General features: G+C 31.9%; 1 protein-coding gene across 1 annotated transcript; it reads right to left on the bottom strand.

Annotated features, from left to right (window-relative positions):
• Window positions 1-2,245: 2,245 nt before the first annotated feature.
• Window positions 2,246-20,267, bottom strand: LOC134706261 (uncharacterized). The gene is made up of 6 exons (XM_063565033.1): window positions 20,232-20,267; window positions 19,763-19,832; window positions 4,110-4,244; window positions 3,754-3,804; window positions 2,885-3,020; window positions 2,246-2,376 (listed from the first exon to the last, which is right to left on the bottom strand). Exons 2-6 carry the CDS (start codon window positions 19,823-19,825, stop codon window positions 2,255-2,257), a joined length of 507 nt encoding a protein of 168 aa, XP_063421103.1. The 5' UTR covers window positions 19,826-19,832; window positions 20,232-20,267; the 3' UTR covers window positions 2,246-2,254.
• Window positions 20,268-20,289: the final 22 nt, after the last annotated feature.

Raw genomic sequence — 20,289 nt, 5'->3', positions numbered from 1 at the left:
TGTTTTTGAAATGTATTAAGTTTTTATATTGAAAAAGAAATGTGTACTGAAATGCATTACACAGGCAAAGTAATATCAATGTAATGCATTACATATTTGAAAAAAAATGTAATTTTAATTTTTAATTGTAACGGATGAATCACGAAGTAATTGAAATGTAATGCATTATATTCCAATATAATGGTCACAGGCCTGATCTTATGCTATGATGTTATGATATTTATGAAGTCAGACCAGTTATTAAAACCGGCTTTTTAAATTTCGATGTTACTAGTTGTTTGAAATAGGGAAGCTGATAAGGATGAAAGATCCAATCTGTTTTGATACAATATAAATTCATTAGCAGTTTTTGGTGCTTTGAGTGGATACATAATAATCATGCCTCTTAGCTTGTTTGATATGGTTTGTAATTTCGGTCATAATTATCGCTGTATGTTTTTTCTTGATCTTTTTTGTCTGGTTTAATTGCAAAATGTTGATGTTTAATGTTTTAGAAAACCACGAGTAAAATAGTATTGTATTACTGTATAACATAAACACATCCATGGATCTACAATCTGTCGATACCGGTATCTTGGCATTCAACAAGGTCATGTTTTTTTCTCTGACTGTTAATGACGTCTTTACACTTAATCAATTGGATGTTGGATATGTATAGATTGAGATGCATGATGTTTAATTCATTATTAGGGGCTTGGAAATAGCCGTCAGTTAACTGTGAGTACTCTCAGATCAGCCCCTAGTGTTTTTGTTGTTGTTGGGATGTACAAGAACCTGGCCACATTCACTTTTTTGTCCATCTGATGAGTTAAGCCTTTTTCAACTGATCTTTAACGTTCGTTCTTATGTTGTACTATTATGCCACTGTCCCAAGTCAGGGGGAGTGTTGGGATCCATCTTACATGTTTAACCTCGCCACATTATGTATGTATATGCCTGTCCCAAATTAGGAGCCTGTAATTTAGTGGTTGTCGTTTGTTTATGTGTTACATATTTGTGTTTCGTTCATTTTTTCATGTTTATTTTTTTTTCATATTAATAAGACATTAGTTTTCTCGTTTGAATTGTGTTATATTGTCATTTCGGAGCCCTTCATAAATAACTATGCGGTATGGGCTTTGCTCATTGTTGAAGGCCGTACGGCAACCTATAATTGTTAAAGTCTGTGTCATTTTTGTCTCTTGTAAAGAGTTGTCTCATTGACAATCATACCACATATGATTATTTTTTTTATATCATACAAATTTTCAGTTGTTTGAGTATTCTCCTTAACTGTTTTATTTTTTAAATAGAAATGAACAAAAGACTATCATTGTTTAGTATTTATTTGTTAAAGGTAAGAATAATAGTTTAAATTAAACGTTCAACTTCCAAATGAGAGGCTTAGCTAGCTATAAAACAGGTGTTAATGGGTTTTACAAATAAGAGGTCTATAGATATGAAACCAAATTTAATCAATCTTTTTCTACATCAATTGATTTAACACTTTTGTTTTAAATTTTCCTCTGAGTTTGGTATTTTTGTTATTCGATTTTACCTGAGGAAGGTTTTAACTTGCTATACCATTTGAGAAAATATCTTATTCATTTTAAACAAACGCAATAACATCTTTAAAAAAAGTCTTTTTGATATAACTAACAATGTAGCCATGAAGACGAACTGACACACACACTTTCAAATATATTACATAAATAACCACGCAGAAGTGTCTAAAAAGTCTTGATATAAAACAGAACGCTTTTGTACTTCGTACCCTTTGTATTCATTAAAAAAAATAAACAATATATTAACATCGTTTAGTATTTATTTGTTAAACATTCTTCTTACAAATGAGAGGTTTAGCTAGCTGAAAAAGCAGGTTTAAGACGCCATACAAATGAGAGGTTTCGATAGATATGAAACCAAATTTAATCAAACATGTTCTTCTTCATTTTATTTAACACTTTTGTTTTAAATATTCCTTTGAGATCGGTATTTTTCTTCTTCCATTTTTACTCAGTAAGGTTTTAATTTGCTATAACAATTGAGAAATAAACTTATGCATTTCAAACAAACGCAATAAAATCTTTAAAACATCTTTTTGATATAACTAACACTGAAGCCATGAAGACGTGCTGACAAACACACTTTCAAATATATTACATAATAAACCACACAGAAGTGTCAAAAGAGTCTTGATATAAAACAGAAAAAAAGAAAAGTTCCGATTATACAAAAATACTGAATGTATGAGGAGGCACTCATATTTTCCAAATCAATAACATCTAATGGTTCTGTACCAGCAGATGTAACAGCTGTATTTGTTCCACCATCTCCTTCTGCAACACCGACCAATGTAATAATAATAATAACATGCTCTCTTTTGGATGCCGTGTTCTGTAAATATAAGAAAAATGGCTAAATATAGTTCCTGAAAATTAATGTAATATTTCCAATGTAGCAGTATATTCAACATTGCAGTACATTGCTAAGTTTTGCAAGCAACAAGACCAGGAACAACGGTTATACAAGTGATAATTTTTGCTAGCTTTAAAATCAGGCTAACCTATCGATTTCGCCGGAAAATGGCTGTTCCAACCGCAATAGGAAAGTTGTTTTCCATTCGTGATTTGGGTGATTAAGTATATAGTTTGATTTGTAGGATTTTATAGTCAATGTGTATTAAGTTGATGCCATTATATTGTATCTAAATACTTCGGCGAATATAAACGAGTCTTGAATTTGAAATACATTTTTGGTTTTTGCGGGACTGCACGATTGAATAGTTGTTTGTCACACATGTGTTGTAAATATATTATGCATTGACGGAGAATGTTCAACAAGTTCATTTCTTGGAAAACTATTTCATGAAGTAGTCTATTAAATTGAAACTAAAAAAGCATACCTGCGTTACAATGAACAGCCTTAACATAAGCAATATCTAAATCTCCACATTCTTCTTTGATTTCTGCTTTGGTGTCATTCGGGATGCTTTCGTCATCTTCAAAAGCTTGATGGCATGTTTTATCGTCTGAAGGGTCCTGTAATTCAGTGAACGATTTAAATGATATATATTTAGCATCTTCTCACATGATATGAAATCAGAATTTCGTATTCCATTTCAGATAATTTTGAAAACTAAACTGTAGGATATAGATAGTATTGAAATATGCATATCTATGGTTGCATTTTCAATTTCAGCTTTTAGGGACAAAGAGTCAGCAAATGTACCATTCAATATTATTTTCAATGTTAACCTGCTAACTTTAAATGCTTTTTTTAGTTTTAAAACTCTATTCTCATTATTTTATCCATAATAATTTGACAAACAACTGTACTAATGATATTTTTTAGCCCTTTCCCATTTAAAATTGCCTTGAGGATCTGACACTTCTATAGAGTAGTTCAAATCATTCACTTTCATAATTGAGCTACAATGAACGGCCAGTCATGAATAGCATTTTATAGTGCATGAAAAGCTATGTAATTTGAAAGATAGAAGGGAAAATAATAATTTTACATTGGACGAGAATCAATGCATTTGGATGGAGAGTTGTCTCATTTGCACTCATACAACATCTGCCTATAAATATATTATGTATAACAAAAAACTCTGGTTGCAAACCAATTACGTAAATGTCACAATTAAATAATTAAAGAGTTGCCATTCACAGTTCTGTAATAAACTGGTTTGAAGGGATTTAATTATGCGAATCCTTGTTTGGTCAGTTTCATTTCCATTCAAAATATTTGTTGACATATATTTACATTTACCTCATAAAACTGAACATTGCAGGTTCCGTTGTACTTGATGATTGAATACTCCTAAAAACACACAAACGAAAATGAACAAGCATGTTTGATATAAGTGACCATTTTAACATTATTTCAAAAGACATCAATGGAAGAAGTTTATAAGCTATGTCGTCTAAAAGACTCAGTTTCGTTGACAAATACATATATTTTTAAGTATATGTAGCTACAGTGTTCACGTATGTTTATTCATAAAAATAATTTCATCGAAAAGAGTAATTGGAGTTTACCTTTTTAAGTTCAGTCCTGTTATGATTGATGTTTTTTTTTTAAATATATAAAACAAAAATTATCTGATAAATAAATAGTCATCTTACTTTGTTTTCACTTGTAATTTCGTCAGCCACAATAACACCATCTTTCTTGATTATTGCAATATCTGTCTTGCCAATTTGAACATCAATGACGTCATATTCCCCACCTTTATTGTCTTTCAAAACGTTTTCTGATACCTTAAAAATTACATTAGTAACTATTCAGTTTTTTCATTTGTTTTCAAACATATACATGTATATGTTATACAGTTGGGTGCAGACCAAGCATTACATGTAAACGGGCCTAAACAGTTCACGCGGCGTTTACTCGCGTGCACTTCATGTAAACGCCGCGTTAACTGTGCGTTAACTCCGAAATTACAGTAGACATTAAAAGTAAACGGGCGTTTACTTTCGCGTTTACCTCCGCGTTAACGCAAAAACGGCGCGTCTTCTAAATTTGTAAAGAGTAAACGGGCGTTTACTTTCCCGTTTACCTCCGCGTTAACGTGGAAATATGCGCGTCTTCTATTTTCGAAATAAGTAAACGCGCGTTTACTGTTTGTAGTAAACGCCTGTTAACGCAGATTGTCATCGTAACCTGGAAACACTTACCTAAAATATGAAATGATAAGGAACATCAAAATAAATTGACCAACTGGTCATTTCTGCCTGACATATTGACGATTAAAGTTATTTTAAAATGTCACACATTTGTATTTAATTGAACAATAATTATAGTAAATTTCTTGTTCTTCGCAAATAATAGTTTAAGTATGTTTATTCAAATACATGTAATTTAATCCTCACCTAAATCAAACAGTTTTCTCATCTTAGACAGACTGACTCGTAAAACAATATTATTTGATATCATTAACTAAAACTAACAATATTTACCTCTTAACAAGTTATCTTATTCTATATAGAAGTAATTCAATTGTATTTTTATGGCATAATTGACCATATAATACAATTGACAGCAATTGTCGTATCAGCCTGACGGCCATAACTTCTTTTTATTTAAAATATTGAATAGTAAACAAAATTCAGTAGTTTTCATACATCAGACTAACTCGTAATATTCAATTATTTGTTCGCAACAACCAAAACTGACCATATAAGCAATTTATTTTGTAAATCTATATCATGTATATAGCCCGCATAGTAAGTGAGTTATATTTTGATAAAAAGATTGATTGTATTATATAATAACTAGAGGCTCTAAAGAGCCTGTGTCGCTCACCTTGGTCTATGTGCATATTAAACAAAGGACACAAATGGATTCATGACAAAATTGTATTTTGGTGATGGTGATGTGTTTGAAGTTCTTACTTTACTGAACGATTTTGCTTCTTACAATTATATCTATCATGAACTTTGCCCATTAGTAACAGAGAACTATATTTGGTAAAATTTTACATAAATTTACCAAATTAATGAAAATTGTTAAAAATTGAATATAAAGGGCAATAACTCCTTAAGGGGTCAATTGACCATTTAGGTCATGTTGACTTATTTGTAGATCTTACTTTGCTGAACATTATTGCTGTTTACAGTTTATCGCTATCTATAATAGTATTCAAGATAACCAAAAACGGCAAAATTTCTTTAAAATTAACAATTGGAGGGCAGCAACCCAACAGCCAGTTGTCCAATTCATCTGAAAAATTCAGGGCAGATAGATATTGACTTGATTAACAATTTAACTTCTTGTCAGATTTGCTCTAGATGCTTTGGTTTCATAGTTATAAGCAAAAAACTGCATTTTACCCCTATGTTCTATTTTAGCCGTGGCGGCCATCTTGGTTGAATGGCCAGGTCATCGGACACATTTTTCAAACTAGATACCCCAAAGATGATTGTGGCCTAGTAGTTTCAGTGGAGATTTTGTAAAAGATTACTTAGATTTATGAAAAATGGTTAAAGATTGACTATAAAGGGCAATAACTCCTAAACGGGTCAACTGACCATTTTGGTCATGTTGACTTATTTGTAGATCTTACTTTGCTGAACATTATTGCTGTTTACAATTTATCTCTATCTATAATAATATTCAAGATAATAACCAAAAACAGCAAAATTTCCTCAAAATTACCAATTCAGGGGCAGCAAACCAACAACCGATTGACCGATTCATCTGAAAATATCAGGGCAGATAGTTCTTGACCTGATAAACATTTTTATCCCATGTCAGATTTCCTCAAAATTCTTTGGTTTTTGAGTTATAAGCCAAAAACTGCATTTTACCCCTATGTTCTATTTTTAGCGGTGGCGGCCATCTTGGTTGGTTGACCAGGTCACGCCACACATTTTTTAAACTAGATACCCCAAAGATGATTGTGGCCAAGTTTGGATTAATTTGGCCAAGTAGTTTCAGAGGAGAAGATTTTTGTAAAAGATTAATTTAATTTACGAAAAATGGTTAAAAATTTACTATAAAGGGCAATAACTCCTAAACGGGTCAACTGACCATTTTGGTCATGTTGACTTATTTGTAGATCTTACTTTGCTGAACATTATTGCTGTTTACAGTTTATCTCTATCTATAATAATATTCAAGATAATAACCAAAAACAGCAAAATTTCTTCAAAATTACCAATTCAGGGGCAGCAACCCAACAACCGATTGACCAATTCATCTGAAAATTTTAGGGCAGATAGATCTTGACCTGATAAACATTTTTATCCCGTGTCAGATTTCCTCAAAATGCTTTGGTTTTTGAGTTATAAGCCAAAAACTGCATTTTACCCCTTTGTTCTATTTTTAGCCGTGGCGGCCATCTTGGTTGGTTGACCAGGTCACGCCACACATTTTTTAAACTAGATACCCCAAAGATAATTGTGGCCAAGTTTGGATTAATTTGGCCAAGTAGTTTCAGAGGAGAAGATTTTTGTAAAAGATTACTTTAATTAACGAAAAATGGTTAAAAATTGACTATAAAGGGCAATAACTCCTAAACGGGTCAACTGACCATTTTGGTCATGTTGACTTATTTGTAGATCTTACTTTGCTGAACATTATTGCTGTTTACAGTTTATCTCTAACTATAATAATATTCAAGATAATAACCAAAAACAGCAAAATTTCTTCAAAATTACCAATTCAGGGGCAGCAACCCAACAACCGATTGACCGATTCATCTGAAAATTTCAGGGCAGATAGATCTTGACCTGATAAACATTTTTATCACATGTCAGATTTGCTCTAAATGCTTTGGTTTTTGAGTTATAAGCCAAAAACTGCATTTTACCCCTATGTTCTATTTTTAGCCGTGGCGGCCATCTTGGTTGGTTGACCGGGTGATTATTGTGGCCAAGTTTGGTTTGATTTGGCCCAATAGTTTCAGAGGAGAAGATTTTTGTAAAAGTTAACGACGACGGACGACGACGACGACGGAAGACGACGGACGACGACGGACGACGACGGACGCCAAGTGATAAGAAAAGCTCACTTGGCCCTTCGGGCCAGGTGAGCTAAAAAAGGAAGCAATATTTGAATATTATGACATAAACATTTTGTTCGCATCAATTTAGAGTGCCAGAATGTCCTTTTTTAATTCAAACTATTGAATCGTAAACAAAATTCAGTAGTTTTCATACATCAGACGGCCTCATATAATAAAATGATTTGTCCACAACAACCAAAACTTACCATATAAGCATCCTTGTATGTAAATCTATATAGGCGCATAGTAAATGAGTTATAATTTCATGTAAGGATTAATTGTATAATAAAATAGCTAGCAATATTTGATTATTATGACAAAAAAATTTTGTTCGCATCAATTTAGAGTGCCATAATGTCCTTTTTTATTCAAAATATGGAATCATAAACAAATTTCAGTAGTTTTCATACCTCAGACTGATTCGTATAATAAAATTATTTGCTTGCCACACACAAAACTGTCCATATAAGCATTTCATTATGTAAATCTATATATTTTCATGTAAGAATTGATTGCATAAGGAAAAATTAGCAGTATTTGAATATTATGACTAAAAATTTTTACTCGCATCCATTTAGAGTGTTAGCATGTCTTTTTTTTTCTCAATATATTGAATCGTAAACAAATTACAGTAGTTTTCATACCTCAGACTGACTCGTATTATAAAATTATTTGTCCGCAATACTCAAAACTGACTGTATAAGCATTTTATTATGTAAATCTATACAGCTGCATAGTAAATGAGTTATATTTTCATGTAAGGATTGATTGTATAATAAAATAGGTAGCAATATTTGAATATTATGATTAAAAAATTTTGTTCGCATCAATTTAGAGTGCCAGAATGTCCTTTTTTATTCAAAATATTGAATCGTAAACAAAATGCAGTAATTTTCATACCTCAAACTGACTCGTATTATAAAATTATTTGTCCACAATACTCAAAACTGACCATATAAGCATTTTATTATGTAAATCTATACAGCTGCATAGTAAATGAGTTATATTTTCATGTAAGGATTGATTTTATAATAAGAAAGGTACTAATAATTGAATAGTATGACTAAAAAATATTGTTTGCATCAATTTAGAGTGCCAGCATGTGTTTTTTGTATTGAAAATATTGAATCGTAAACAAAATTCAATAGTTTTCATATCTCAGACTGACTCATATAATAAAATTATTTGTCAGTAACAACCAAAACTTACCATATAAGCTTTCTTGTATGTAAATCTATATAGGTGCATAGTAAATGAGTTATATTTTCATGTAAGAATTAATTGTATAATAAAATAGGTAGCAATATTTGAATATTATGACTAAAAAATTTTGTTCGCATCAATTTAGAGTGCTAGAATGTCTTTTTTTATTCAAAATATTGAATCGTAAACAAATTTCGGTAGTTTTCATACCTCAAACTGACTCGTATTATAAAATTATTTGTCCACAATACTCAAAACTGACCATATAAGCATTTTATTATGTAAATCTATACAGCTGCATAGTAAATGAGTTATATTTTCATGTAAGGATTGATTTTATAATAAGAAAAGTACTAATAATTGAATAGTATGACTAAAAAATTTTGTTTGCATCAATTTAGAGTGCCAGCATGTGTGTTTTGTATTGAAAATATTGAATCGAAAACAAAATTCTATAGTTTTCATATCTCAGACTGACTCATATAATAAAATTATTAGTCAGCAACAACCAAAACTGACCATATAAGCATTTTATTATGTAAATCTATATAGCCGCATAGTAAATGAGTTATATTTTCATGTAGGGATTGATTGCATAATAAAATAGGTAGCAATATTTGTATATTATGACTAAAAAAAATTGTTCGCATCAATTTAGAGTGCCAGCATGTCCTTTTTGTATTCAAAATATTGAATCGTAAACAAATTACAGTAGTTTTCATACCTCAAACTGACTCGTATTATAAAATTATTTGTCCACAATACTCAAAACTGTCCATATAAGCATTTTATTATGTAAATCTATACAGCTGCATAGTAAATGAGTTATATTTTCATGTAAGGATTGATTTTATAATAAGAAAGGTACTAATAATTGAATAGTATGACTAAAAAATTTTGTTTGCATCAATTTAGAGTGTCAGCATGTGTGTTTTGTATTGAAAATATTGAATCGAAAACAAAATTCAATAGTTTATATATCTCAGACTGACTCATCTAATAAAATTATTTGTCAGCAACAACCAAAACTGACCAAATAAGCCTTTTGTTATGTAAATCTATATAGCCGCAAAGTAAATGAGTTATATTTTCATGTAGGGATTGATTGCATAATAAAAAAGGTAGCAATATTTGTATATTATAACTAAAAAATTTTGTTCGCATCAATTTAGAGTGCCAGCATGTCCATTTTTTATTCAAAATATTGAAACGTACACAAAATTCAATAGTTTTCATATCTCAGACTGACACATATAATAAAATTATTTGTCTGCAACAACCAAAACTGTCCATATAAGCATTTTGTTATGTAAATCTATATAGCCGCAAAGTAAATGAGTTATGTTTTCATGTAGGGATTGATTGCATAATAAAAAAGGTAGCAATATTTGTATATTATAACTAAAAAATTTTGTTCGCATCAATTTAGAGTGCCGGCATGTCCATTTTTTATTCAAAATATTGAAACGTACACAAAATTCAATAGTTTTCATATCTCAGACTGACACATATAATAAAATTATTTGTCCCCAACAACCAAAACTGACCATATAAGCATTTTATTATGTAAAGCTATAGAGCCGCATAGTAAATGAGATTTATTTTCATGTAGGGATTGATTGTATAAGAAAATAGGTAGCAATATTTGAATATTATGACTCAAAAATTTTGTTCGCATCAATTTAGAGTGCCAGCATGTCATTTTTTATTCAAAATATTGAAACAAATTTCAGTAGTTTTCTAACCTAAGACTGACTCGAATTACAACCAAATAGACCATATTAGCAATATATATAGCTGCCGCGTAAATTATAGTTATATATCCATATGAACATATAAATTGACTAGATGGTACAAATGTACATACTTATTTTACACTTTATTGATATCCCTTTCAATACACTTTACAATTTACGTTTTTTTAATCATTTGTCAAAACAAAATCTTATCATGTTAATCCAAGGCAAACAAGGTGAATTTCGATGAAAAATAATTACCGTATCACCATGTTACCGTATCACCATGGTGATACGGTTTGATTAGTCAGAGGCTAAACGTCAGGTTCGGGTAAATCTGTTTACGGTATTTCTGTAATTTCATTGGTTATAAATACTATCTAATGGCTGCTTCGTGGCTGTTTCCGGAATGATTCTGGGGGAAATGAAGGTCATTTAAACGTCTGATTGGCTATTAATGAGTGGCATGCATTATATGTTCCACGCGTCCGTAAGTGGGGTCGGATTGAAATCATGATACTAGATTATAGGTTCATATTATGATAAAGTGTTCATTTGCTATAGTGATTAGTTATGATGATAACTCACGACAAACTGTCAATTTGGTGTAGATTATACACTCATGTGACAATGTGATGATTTAATCTTGAAATTATGTTGCTATTTTGGTAAGAAACTGTACATTTATGTATTATTGCTATTCTCTAAAAATAGAACAGTAATGTGTATAATTTACACTTTACACTGCGTATTAAAACGGTTAAATGATTGAGATACTTTTGTATAAGATTTCTTCGTATAAAGCTTAAATTTTAAATAGTAAATACACAAAACGTATGCTCTATGTATAAAAGTAATAACCATTTATTTTTCATTGCTTTGACATATTGATTAGAAAATATTAATATCACGGAATTTACCGAAGATGTAATTTCGTTTCCAGCACTTTCATCGCTTCATTGATTTCTGGTGTAAATAAACAAACCCGACGATACTGATTAGGGGACGACCATTTGATATTCTGGGGGGGGGGGGGGGGGGGGGTTTGGGGCAGGAGGATTTGTTTTTGATCGGTTATTTATTTTTGTAAACTGAGAGGTCAGATTATTCATTTTCTGCACTATTGAAGCAAGATTTTTCATTTTCATTAAAGCAAGGGACTGATTATTCATTTTCACAACTATATTTATGATATTCGAAAACATACAATTTTTTAAGTATTTGTTAATTATGAATAAAACATATAGAGTCAAGTCATAATGTACCATTTAATCAGAAAAGATCATTATCCCCTGCAGAAATTTTAAGATTCAAGATTTCATTCATAACCTCAGACACATACTAGTGTACAAGGGGACAGTATATATATACAAACATTTTTAAGATAATACATAGTGATACAGGACAATCGAAACACATATACATAGTAATAATTATATTATAAAGGACTATTGCTATAATTAGATTTAAGTATTTTATAATTTTCTTCACAAAATAATAAATCATTTATATTCCCAAGCAATATACATGTATTGCATACATACATAGTCATAGTACATGTATTAAAGTTAATTTAGATTGATTTTACCTAGCCTGTTTGAAAAGTATTGTCAAAGATATTTTTGCCGAGCGAAGCGAGGCAAAATTTTTTTTGAAGGGTTTTGGAACCGCTGAAGGCCCTAGAAGCTATAGACCTGCTGAGTTATTTATTTTCAATACATTGCAAGTCAGGTTATTTATTTTCAAACTAGCACAGAACAAACCATTTATTTTTGTGATTATCAAGGCTGAGTTATTTATTTTCAAAATCCTCCTGGACCCCCACCCCCCCACCACCCCCCCCCCCAGAATATCAAATGGTCGTCCCCTTAGAAGAATACAAAAATTACAAGGTGAGCAATATGTGCAAAGAAGCCTAAACCAAGGATCACCAAGCATCACGGTATTGTTATTGGCAAGGGTTTCAGTGCACTATAGGATACTATAGTGTCAGCTGTTGCAAATTATATAATTAAGCGTTTTACATTAATGCACAGCCTATATAATTTTGACAATGTCAATGAGCCCCAAGGCAATCATTTATACGGTCCTTCGAACCCAAAAAACTTGCAACACAGCTAACTCCCAAAAAGATGTTTGCATGTGGGGTAGACAGTTTGATGATCTTTAATGTACTCGTACATGATGATTTATTCTTTGGAGTTGTCATGAGGCTGATTTAGAAGGGGGCCAGGGGGCATGCCATCCTTTTCTGGGAAATTTGGTGGGCCTGCACTTAGGAAAATTTCTGGATCCGCCACTGGTTGTTGGACCATAATAGTCCCAGTATGGGCACTGGTGATCAGCAGTCATTATAAAAAAGAAGATGTGGTACATGTATGTCTATGATTGCCAATGAGACAACTGTCTACAAGAGACCAAAATGACAGACATTAACAACTATAGGTCACCGTAAGGCCTTCAACAATCATCAAAGCCTATACAACATAGTCAGCTACAAAAGGCCCCGATATGACATGTAAAACAATTCAAACTAGAAAACCAACGGCCTTATTTATATTAAAAAAATGAACGAAAAACAAATATGTAACACATTAACAAATGACAATCACTGAATTATAGTCTCCTGACTTTGGACAGACACATACATAAATAATGTGGCGGGGTAAAACATGTTAGCAGGATTCCGATCCTCCCCCTAATCTTGGACAGTGGTACATGTATAACAGTACATCATAAGAAAGAAATATAAAAATCAGTCAAAAAAGGCTTAACTCATCAGATTGCCCATAAATATATCAAAAGCACTGAAAATTTCATTTGATATGTCTGATTTCAATTTATTCACATCATCAGATCTTTCACTTAGTATATTTTTACATGATGAACATTACTATTTGGTTGATTATGTAGGGAATCACTGAAACATGACTGGAGAAGTTGCCACCTCCCCCACCCCTACTTACATGTATTGTCCCAGCTGACCTGAGAATTTGTCCCTCTGTAACCATTAAAGTCATACAACAATTACTTATTCATTGTGGCATCATATATTTTGTATTAAAACATCAAATTTTTACATGGAATATTTGTAATGTACATGTACAGTTTGTAATGGCGGACATATACATACATTTGTATTGTAGCAATAAGGTGTATTCAAAGCAAAATAATGGATAGAAGCATACTGGTAAGTCAAATTTTTTTTTCACATAGCATCTGCATAGAGTGATGAGATGTAAATCAAGAGATCAATCACTGGTTTTAGAAGTCAAGAATTTTTATATTTTACTTATTTGGGTAGATACATGTAACACAACATTTATCTTGTCATAATACCTGAACGCTTAGTGTTCTTCATGAAAACTATCCCACTGATTTTAAATCATTATAGGAAAGCACAGTGTATAAGCAAACATTTCAGAAGGCAAAGAGTCTATTATAGGCTGACTTCAATAGTCTGTAAATTATCTGAAAAAGCTTAGTTCTTGTCAACTTTCTTATTATTTCAAACATTTTAATAGAACTAGGTCTCCCAAATTTGGTGTATTTCTATTAGATTTTTTCAAAGTCATTTTCATTTATTTTTTAACCTAGCCCAGACATATGTTTAATATAGCTTATTTAGAGAAAGGCCACCTGGCTCACCTCTAACAAAGGCTATATTTATTGTCAATGCAAACATTTTACCTGTTCAACACCAAATGCTGTCAAGCTTAGGGCCCCTGGCCATGGCTCTTTTTTTCATAATTCATCTTACATGTACATCTCCATTGAATTTGTTTACTTATTTATTCTATGGTCTATCTATGCATATCTATCTATATACCACATTTTCATAGTCCAACAAAAATGTTTAAAATGTATACATTTTACTTTTTTCTAGCTTCTCATGTGATAGCCGTACCTTTTTGGTCACTATTTATGTGTTGCGTTTAAATATGAATTGTAACACTTTACAGTGACTGAACAGGTAAAACAAATACCTCTCAAGAAACAGAAAAGAGAAGACTACTTGGAACAGCATCAGACTACATGTATGTATGAATAAAAACTCAGATCAGAATAGCATGAAGGATATTATATGTCCTTGTGAATAAGCAAGGAAAGCTTTTAATAATAGTGCCTATCTTTAATTTACTAGATTTTTTATTCATTATCTGTGCAAATTTCAGCATAATTTGTCATAAATTAAATGTTTATCTAACTTTGCTCAAACTTTAGTGGTGGATCCAGAAATTTTCATAATCGGAACACACTGACTGCCTAAGAAGGGGCCAACTTCAGTCATGCTTCAGTGATGCCCTATAAAAAAACAAAAAAATTCCTACAAAAGGGGTGGCCCAGGCCCCTAGAAAAACCCTTACTCAACCTCTGACTTTAATTTAATATGACAATAGTTATCAAAAGTACCAGGATTATAATTTTATACGCCAGACGCGCGTTTCGTCTACATAAGACTCATCAGTGACGCTCAGATCAAAATAGTTAAAAAAGCCAAATAAATGCAAAGTTGAAGAGCATTGAGGACCCAAAATTCCAAAAAGTTGTGCCAAATACGGCTAAGGTAATCTACTCCTGGGGTAAGAAAATCCTTAGTTTTTCGAAAAATTAAAAGTTTTATAAACAGACAATTTATAAAAATGACCATATAATTGATATTCATGTCAACACCGAAGTGCTGACTACTGGGCTGGTGATACCCTCGGGGACGAAACGTCCACCAGCAGTGGCATCGACCCAGTGGTGTAAATAGTTATCAAAAGTACCAGGATTATAATTTTATACGCCAGACGCGCGTTTCGTCTACATAAGACTCATCAGTGACGCTCAGATCAAAATAGTTAAAAAAGCCAAATAAATGCAAAGTTGAAGAGCATTGAGGACCCAAAATTCCAAAAAGTTGTGCCAAATACGGCTAAGGTAATCTACTCCTGGGGTAAGAAAATCCTTAGTTTTTCGAAAAATTAAAAGTTTTATAAACAGACAATTTATAAAAATGACCATATAATTGATATTCATGTCAACACCGAAGTGCTGACTACTGGGCTGGTGATACCCTCGGGGACGAAACGTCCACCAGCAGTGGCATCGACCCAGTGGTGTAAATAGTTATCAAAAGTACCAGGATTATAATTTTATACGCCAGACGCGCGTTTCGTCTACATAAGACTCATCAGTGACGCTCAGATCAAAATAGTTAAAAAAGCCAAATAAATGCAAAGTTGAAGAGCATTGAGGACCCAAAATTCCAAAAAGTTGTGCCAAATACGGCTAAGGTAATCTACTCCTGGGGTAAGAAAATCCTTAGTTTTTCGAAAAATTAAAAGTTTTATAAACAGACAATTTATAAAAATGACCATATAATTGATATTCATGTCAACACCGAAGTGCTGACTACTGGGCTGGTGATACCCTCGGGGACGAAACGTCCACCAGCAGTGGCATCGACCCAGTGGTGTAAATAGTTATCAAAGTACCAGGATTATAATTTTATACGCCAGACGCGCGTTTCGTCTACATAAGACTCATCAGTGACGCTCAGATCAAAATAGTTAAAAAAGCCAAATAAACGCAAAGTTGAAGAGCATTGAGGACCCAAAATTCCAAAAAGTTGTGCCAAATACGGCTAAGGTAATCTACTCCTGGGGTAAGAAAATCCTTAGTTTTTCGAAAAATTAAAAGTTTTATAAACAGACAATTTATAAAAATGACCATATAATTGATATTCATGTCAACACCGAAGTGCTGACTACTGGGCTGGTGATACCCTCGGGGACGAAACGTCCACCAGCAGTGGCATCGACCCAGTGGTGTAAATAGTTATCAAAAGTACCAGGATTATAATTTTATACGCCAGACGCGCGTTTCGTCTACATAAGACTCATCAGTGACGCTCAGATCAAAATAGTTAAAAAAGCCAAATAAATGCAAAGTTGAAGAGCATTGAGGACCCAAAATTCCAAAAAGTTGTGCCAAATGACTGTTTCATTCACTAAATACTGGTGCGTTTCTGTGATAAATATCATGCACAATTTTATAAATGAGAGGGGAAAGAAGATCCACATGTGGTGTACCTACACATGACAACTGCCCAATTTTTTTTAATCACAACTAATCATGCTGATACTGGCATTACCAGAGAGTACCAGTACATATAATTAAAAATCACAAATAACTGATACATATTATCAGATATTACAGAATTAAATATGTTTTAAATTTATTACAAACAAATGTGTTCTCAATCTTGATGTTAGATATAACTGGATCTCATATACATGTAAGTACCAAAGTCAACTGTCTATCATGTCTATCCAACTCACAATTTATAAAAGTAATCTATTAAAGGTTGTATTTTGGTCTTCAACACAAAGCTTGGTTCACACCAACAGCAATTCTATATAGTCCATATCAATCATGACAATGGCGTTTGGGGTTAAACATGTTTTTGTAGGTAAATAATATTGCCTTGGAACTTTTTTCATGAGAGTGTTATAGTCTATAGAGTATTACTTCCTGTTTGGTGGAATAGTGAATTAGAAGTCAATATGTTCTTGTTCAAACTTTTGTCGCTTTGAAGGTGTCATGATTGTCATCCTCAGCTTAAGCAATCACGTGTTACTGTAATTTGAATTTCATAATGACTGAGCAATTTTTTTGGAAGCACTGGTCAACTCCACCATAGCGAATCACAAGACTTTGACAATCAGTAAATTATGGCGAAAAATATGTTCTTAAGTAAAGAATTGTCGCATAAAAATTAAATAATAGAGTACACAGGAAATGGTGAAGTTCACATAGTCTAGTATGATTAAACATTTAAAAAAAAAAAAAAAAAAAGGGGGGATGGGGCGTACGCCCTCTACGCCCCCCTCTGGATTCGCCACTACCTTCTGTTGTTGTCCATTTTGTCAAGTAGTAATCCTCAAAAGTATGTTTACGTTATATGCTATTTTATCAAGTTGATTATAGACACAGAATACATTTTATTATAATATCATTCCCCATTTCCATTCTCAATTTTATTAAGTCTCCTTCCATTATAACACAGGTCCACCAATAATACAACAAAAAATGACATATTAGTAGAAAAAAGCGCTATGTTTTCATATTGCTTGAAGTGCAATATTCCAATAAAAATAAACTACTCACAAACCACTGATCTCAATATAATCAGCTAAAATACGGCAAGCTTTTTAGAAAAGCTATTACTTGTGTATTAAATGCTCCGAGTTATAATTAGGAATTCGAAGAGACAATTATAAATGGGGAACGAAACAACGTAAACCATGATGTTTATATCCCATCATATAAAAATATTCTCCCGACGTCTCGGATAACCTTTCTTTCCGTATCGATATTTGTACATGTAACTTTTGAAAAGAAAATATAGAAAATCTGCTAATTAGTAAAAATAATGGACTTAATGCAACTGATTGTGTGTGATTGAATAAAATCAATATTCGAATTAAAAGAGTTTTGTAATTGTTCTGGTTTAAAACACATATATACGTAAAATACAAAGACTAAAAGTCGTTTTTATAAAATAAATGAACAAATGAACTTGAAGTTTATTTCTAAATTTAGCCAATCAGCTAACGCGAAAAGTAAACGCGCGTTTACTTTCAAGTGCACGTTAAAATACACTTTTAAAATCTGTAGTAAACGCCCGTTTACTTTTAAGTGCACGTAAAAATAAATTTAACGAATTCTGAAGTAAACGCCAGTTTACTACTGACTAAACGGACACAAAGTAAACGCCCATTTACTCGGGTTGACATTAGAAATTTCCATTTCGACCGCGTTAACGTAATTATAGTAAACGGGCGTTTACTAGTAAACGGGAAATTAAGATAGATAAGATTTAAGATAAGAAATTTTATTTTAAGTCGGGTTACATTAAATACAAACATAAGCTCTGTAGTTAACTAACGAAATATGTGCACGCGGCGTTAACTTGCGTTTACTTTATGTAATGCTTGGTCTGCACCCAACTGTACATGAAATGAAAGAGTTTTTGACATGCTTGTCGTACCTAAATTTTGCATCATTATGATAAATAAAGGTAAAAGTAGTATCCCGGTGTTTAAAAGTCATAAATCGGCTGATGATAGTTTACGTTCTATAATTGATTTAAATGTAACATGTGAATTTTCATTCTCTCAAATCAGTTTGAATTTTCCTCGAAGTTCAGTATTCCTTTTTTTTTTTTTTTTTTTTTTTTATCTTTCTTCCTTTTTTTGTACATACAAGAATTTATATTTGATAAATTCCGAATTCGGGTGTGGCTTTAGCTGGCCCCTTTACAAACATATACTCAAGTTCAGTGAACAATTAAGTGAATTAAAAAAAAAATCATACGAGACTAACAAAGGCAAGAGGCTCCTGACTTAGGATAGGCGAAACAATAAAGCGGGGTTGTACGTATTTTGTTAGATCTCACCACTTCCCCTACACATGAAGCCATTGTAAAATATACACACACAGCAATATGCACATTAAAACTCATTTCAAAAGAAGTTTCTGGTGTCAGAAAACAGAATAAAACGGGAATTTCTCGTTACATTGAAGACCTTTTGGTGACCTTCTGCTGTTGTTTTTTCTATGGTCGGGTTGTTGTCTCTTTGATACATTCCCCATTTCCATTCTCAATTCTATTATCATTTCAAAAGAAGTCTGGTGTCAGAAAACAGAATAAGAAAAAAATGATACAAAAATCAACAAAGGACTACTAGAAAATGATTGTAGGATATGTATTCATCATATAAATTTGAAGCACAATCCGATCCGTTGTAAAATCGTTAAATGTATGAGATTATTGCAACCCGAATCTGCCAACAACTGATTAGAATAATTATATATCATCGTTGATAATTTTAACGAGATAGATTTTTCGCAATTTAGCTGCTTAGGTATCGCTATATTGCCTGGGACGAAGTTGATGTTTTCATTGATAACGGTACGTGCGCCCTTAGTTTCTAGCGATGACTGTTGATATCAATCTACTGCGGTTCGAAAAGGAATTATCAGTCAGTAAGATAAAAGGGAAATTTCGTAACCTTGCGACAAATGTGGTTGTTTTAAATGCAAAGATACTATTAGTGAATCAATGTTTATTCTAAAAAATGACAGCTTGAATGACCTGACAAAGTATCGTCACTATATCCATATGAAAAAGTCTGTTTTTAAGGGTTTGGTTATTTTTTTTAAGGTGAATGACGAAATTTGGTGCTTTGCATAAAATATTACCATAAAGTTTGTAGATGTTATCATGGTTATTGCTAGTACTTTTAAATAACATTCAACTACAATACCAAAACCTCATTACCTTGGATGCTTCAAACATACTGGCACTCAACAAAATGAACGATAAAATTGTCCATCTATACATTTTCTCACTACAAAAGACATTTGAAAATAAAATAATAAAACCTGTCATGCTTTTCGATATTTTCCAAATGTAATTTACTTACAGAATGGCTTAACAATGGACTTTTGCTTTTCATTGCGACTTCTGACATATTAATTGCTGACCATTGTTGTGCTGCATCTAACAAAATATGTTTTAATTCGATCTACGAATGCACATATTGCATCGAATTTAAGCCAATTGAACCTTCTGTATATGCAATTTAAAAATAATCTTTTGTATTTTAATGTAAGATTGATTGCTTTTAACTAAATAATGTATTTATAAACATACTTGGTTGATGTGTAAATACATATATTATCGAATTATAACATATATTAATATATAAATGTACTTAAATAAAAAGTAAAATTAATGACCAACTTACAATTTTCAATTAACAGCTGTTCTTTTTTATGATTTAAATGACCTGTAAATTTGAGAAC

The sequence above is a fragment of the Mytilus trossulus genome, chromosome 1, assembly GCF_036588685.1.
Source record: "Mytilus trossulus isolate FHL-02 chromosome 1, PNRI_Mtr1.1.1.hap1, whole genome shotgun sequence".
Taxonomy (NCBI): Eukaryota; Metazoa; Mollusca; class Bivalvia; order Mytilida; family Mytilidae; genus Mytilus; species Mytilus trossulus.
The sequence above is the reverse complement of the archived record's forward strand: the minus strand, read 5'-3'. Positions and strand labels throughout refer to the sequence as shown.